Raw genomic sequence first — 4,687 nt, 5'->3', positions numbered from 1 at the left:
CCTCCTCCTCCTCCTCCTCCTCCTCCTCCTCCTCCTCCTCCTCCTCCACCTCCTCCTCCTCCTCCTTCTTCTTTTCTTCCTCCTCCTCTTCCTTCTTCTCTTGGTTTTTCGAGACCGGGTGTCTCTGTGTAGCCTTGACTGTCCTGGACTCATTTTGTAGATCAGGCTGGCTTCAAACTCACAGAGATCCTCTTGCCTGTGCCTCCCCAAGTGCTGGGAGCACTACGACATCCAGCTGGGAGTTCTTTATATAATCTGGGTCCTAATTTTTTTTTTTTTTTTTTTTTTTGCTAATGTCTTTTCCCTGTCAGTGACTTGACTCCCCACACTCTTAATAGTTGACTTTAGTCAAGAGACTATCTTAATTTTTATGTTCTCTAACTTATCATTTTCTTATGACTAATCTTTTGTTGCTTGCATAGGAAACTGTTTCCAACTCCAAGTTCATGAACATGTTCAGTAGTTATCACCTAGAAGCCTTTATGATTCTGGTCCACCCCAATCTGCTATTTGTGTTATCTGTATATCAGGAGTCAAAGTTCAGGCTTTTTCCAGATGAACATCCAATTTATCTAATGTCACCTCGCAAAAGTTCCTTCTCTGTCACCCTCCCCCAACCCCTACATACACACACACACACACACACACACACACACACACACACACTTTTGTATTATATCTGGTGCTCATACATGGTTAGGTTAGTTTTTGTTCTATCCCACTGAGGTGGTTTAATGGTTGCAAACAAAATTATCAATCAAGAATAAAAGTGGTTGCCACTGGCGAGTAGTAGTCACATTGAGGGGGAAAGGGGTTGTCTCTTGAGTTTGTTAAAAGCCTTGTAGAACTGTTTAATTTTTTAAGATAATGCATATATAACTTTTGTAAAATTAATGCTACTTTTTAATGATTGCAAAAAGAAAAATGGAGATAATCTCTGCTACAAACAAGCTCTCGGTTTTCCGACTTACTTTTCCAATACTGTGGGTTTGTCACCTGCTAAACTGGTGATTTTGTGAGCTGACATAGACCATGAGCACAAAAATCCTTGTAAACTACAGCTCCTTAGTAACGTACAGCCCCCAAACTGCAAATTTCCAAAATGAATTGGTTGAGAATCATGTCCAAGTCCAGATACGACTAGTAAAGAACACGTGAGCAGCTGGGAATCACTGGTCCCAGGCCTGTGGGCCATCCCAGCACTCAGACCTCTGTGTCTAAGTGGTGACCAATCTTTGGAGCTTTGCTGAGTCACACCCCAGTTGTGTGGCCTTGGGCGCTTTTCCAAAGCTTTGTGACTCTCCGTTTCCCAGTCACACAGCTAAAGCACCTCTCTTGAGAGAGCTGGGTCTGTATCTAAGGAATAGCAGCTCCTGACAGCTCGCGGGGTGTCGCAGGCACCGCACTGGGGCCTAGGGGAAGTTGGCAGAGCCCTGGAGGCCCTGAGCATCTGCGGTCACTATGACAACCTCAGATGCCTCGAGTTCCAGAGCAGCCGGTGGTGGAGTTGAGAGGCCTGGTAGCACTGGGCCGTGGAGACCCCGGTGACATGAGGCGGCAGGAGGCGCTGGTGGTGGCTGCAGGCACAGCGGTGGAGGCGGGCCGCGATGGGGAGCAGCCGAGGCCCGCAGGGCTGGGGTGCCGCGCGCGTGTTGAGCCTGGTGGCCCGCAAGAGTCCCGCCAACAATGTGAGTTTAGCTCCAGAGTCTCAGACCATGGCCGTGGCGCCAGTGACAAGACTGGGAGATCCCAGGGTGGAACTGACTGGAGCCCTGAAGGTTTATGGGGGAGGGGTGGAGAGCCGCTGGTTGGAGGTAAGGACATTAGCAAAAAGTACTCTGGATCTCCTCAGGCCAAGGGCCACATAGAAGGGGACCCTTCACCAAGGATTCCTGAGCCCCAGGGGCTGGATATCACCCTCAGTTGAGTTGGTTAATAAGAGCATTGCTTTTTTAAAAAATATTTTTATATTTATTACGACTTATTCCCTTTGTATCCCAGCTGTAGCTCCCTCTCTTGTCCCTTCCTAATCCCATCCTCTCTCCCTCCCTCTTCTCTTCTCATGCCCCTCCTCAAGTCCACTGACAGGGGAGGGCCTCCTCCCCTTCCAGCTGACCTTAGCCTATCAGGTCTCTCAGGACTGTCTGCATTGTTTTCCTTTGTGGACTGGTAACACTGCCCTACACCCCTCAGAGGGAGGTGAGCTTGTCACTGAGTTCAGATCAGAGACAGTCCCTGTTCCCCTTACTAGAGAACCCACTTGGAGGCTGAGCTGCCATGGGCTACATCTGTGCAGAGGTTCTAGCTTATCTCCATGAATGGTCCTTGGTTGGAGTATCAGTCTCAGAAAAGACCCCCGTGCCCAGATATTTTGGGCTCTGTTGGTCTCCTTGTGGAGCTCCTGTCCCTTCAGGTCTTTCTATCTCCCCCTTCTTTCATAAGATTCCCTGCCCAAAGTTTGGTTATGAGTCTCAGCATCTGCTTTAATACCCTGCTGCTTCATCCTGAGTGAGGTATCCCAGAAGCAGAAAGACATACATGGTATATTACTCACTTATAAGTGGATATTAGACATACAGTATGTAATCTGTACACCTAAAGAAGCTAAACAAGGAGGAGGACCCTGGGTAAGATGCTCAAACCTCATTTAGAAACACAAACAGGATAGACATCAGAAGAGGGAGAAAATAGGGAACGGGACAGGAGCCTATCACAGAGGACATTGCTTTTTAAAGGGACAGTGACTGCACTAACCCAAGCAAATGTATATAATGACTTTGGGGGTAGAGCTTGGTGTTGTACTACTTGCCTTCAATGCTCCAAGACCTAGGTTCAATCCCTCCACTTTTCTGAGAAGCAGGATAGAAACCACTCACCCCATCCTAGGCATCTGTACATTTATATCTGTGTATATATGTTTACATATTTATATACAGGCACATATGGAAACAAGATGATCCTTTTTCCAGATTCCTCATTTCCCAGGTCAGGAAACCTAGGTGTAGAGGGAAGGCAGTAAAGTCAGCCAGGGTTGGAAAAAAATACTTATAAAACCTTTCAACTCTCATCTCCAGAAGTCAAAGTCCACAAATTATACCTGGTTTAGGATTTCACACTGCAACCTTTCTAACCCTTCTGCCTATGGAATATGCAAACAATATTCACATCAGTAAACACAGTCTTGAGGGGGTTGTAACTGGATTTCCAACGGAGCTGCATCCTCCTGTGTCTTTAGCAGCTAGTGAGGAATGATGGGTAAAAACACAGGGTCAAGGAGGAATGCAAGCAGCTTCCAGGGCTGCTCAGAGCCTCCTTGATTGCCTCTCTGGGGATTAGCTGGAGCTTCTGGAGGCTCCCTCTGCTTGGCGTTGGCTCCTAAATACAAGTCATTATATTCATCTGCATCACTACTATCCTATGGGTCTGTGTGTGTGTGTGTGTGTGTGTGTGTGTGTGTGTGTGTGTGTTTACATATGAAGGCCAGGAGAAAACTCCCCATGTCATTCCTCAGGTACCATCCAAGTTTTGTTGAGAAAGGGTGTACCACTGATCTTGAAGTTTTCATGCAGGATAAGCTAGACCGGCTGCATGGCTGGCTGTCTGGCCAGTGAGCTCCAGGGATCAATCTGCCAACATACCAGGCTCTTCTTATTATAAACCATAAATAATTATACTACCCCACAGGCAACTGTGAGAGAAAGAAACACAGGTAAGGTGCTTAGGTGCATTAAGAAAAAAAAAAAAAAATCAGTCCCAACTGTTGCTAGATGTCAACAAGCCAGTCAAACCCTATTCCAAAAAAAGCCCCAGAGTGACACAGGGACAGCAGTCTTTCTTCCCTCCCCATTTGCCCCTGCACATAACTGCCTACTGACCAACACTTAAATGTAGCAGATGAGCAAAGGCATAGTGTGCGGGTTTCCCTGCCCATCGTCTTTTTCTTCTTTTCTGTCTCCAGTCCCTCTCCCTCCCACCTTCTCTTGTTTTTTCTTAACTGAGGCCTTTCCCCTCACTAATCTTTCACCATTCCCAATTTTCAAGGTTTCACAAATCTCCTTCAGCAGTTTCCTCTGTGAATTCTCTTGCTGCCGAACTGCAGACTGTCAAAACTGCGCTTTGAACAGAAGCTCTCCCTTTGTCATCCAGGGTAGACTTTGCCTCCTTCCTTGCCAAGTTATTTTCCATGAAGGTCATGATTCTATAGAGAAAGTCTAAAGCAGTTAGGTCAAGCAACGCTGCCTCCTACTCACCTGACTCTCAACCTTTAGGAAACAAGAATGAGAACCCAAATATGTCTGATTATACCTTTTCTGAGTCTGGGGCTGTATCTGAGTCCTTACCATCAGAAGGGCACAGGCCCACCCACACCCCGCCTCTTGTCCTCTTTGGGTCAGTCTGCACTGAGGACAAGTGTGCTTACGTTCTCTGTTGGGTAACACGGAATAAGTAAGAGGTGATACTTGCCATATCTTTGTGAGATTAACATCAAACCTAAAATATGTAAAGAATCTGCTTGAGTTCTCTCTGGTTCCTTGAACTTTGAACAGGACCCTTTGTTCTCTGAGGTTGTGAGACTGTGTTGACGGATGCATCTGCAGCAGTACGTACTATTCTACCTGAGCATATGTCTGCTGTCCCTCTCTTGAGCATATGTCTGCTGTCCCTCTCTTGAGCATATGTCCGCTGT

The 4,687-nt window shown here is 46.7% G+C and overlaps 1 protein-coding gene across 1 annotated transcript in view; it reads left to right on the top strand.

Moving 5' to 3' along the window:
* Positions 1-1,408: 1,408 nt before the first annotated feature.
* CUNH11orf97 (chromosome unknown C11orf97 homolog) overlaps positions 1,409-4,687 on the top strand; it is a 16,435-nt gene continuing 13,156 nt past the window's right edge. The window contains exon 1 of the mRNA XM_055615667.1: positions 1,409-1,688. Coding sequence (XP_055471642.1) covers positions 1,475-1,688 — 214 coding nt within the window. The 5' untranslated portion in view covers positions 1,409-1,474. The remainder of the gene's footprint in view (positions 1,689-4,687) is intronic.

The sequence above is a fragment of the Psammomys obesus genome, unplaced genomic scaffold, assembly GCF_907164565.1.
Source record: "Psammomys obesus unplaced genomic scaffold, mPsaObe1.curated_primary_1811, whole genome shotgun sequence".
NCBI classification, from domain to species: Eukaryota; Metazoa; Chordata; class Mammalia; order Rodentia; family Muridae; genus Psammomys; species Psammomys obesus.
This window is presented reverse-complemented; position numbering and strand designations above follow the sequence as displayed.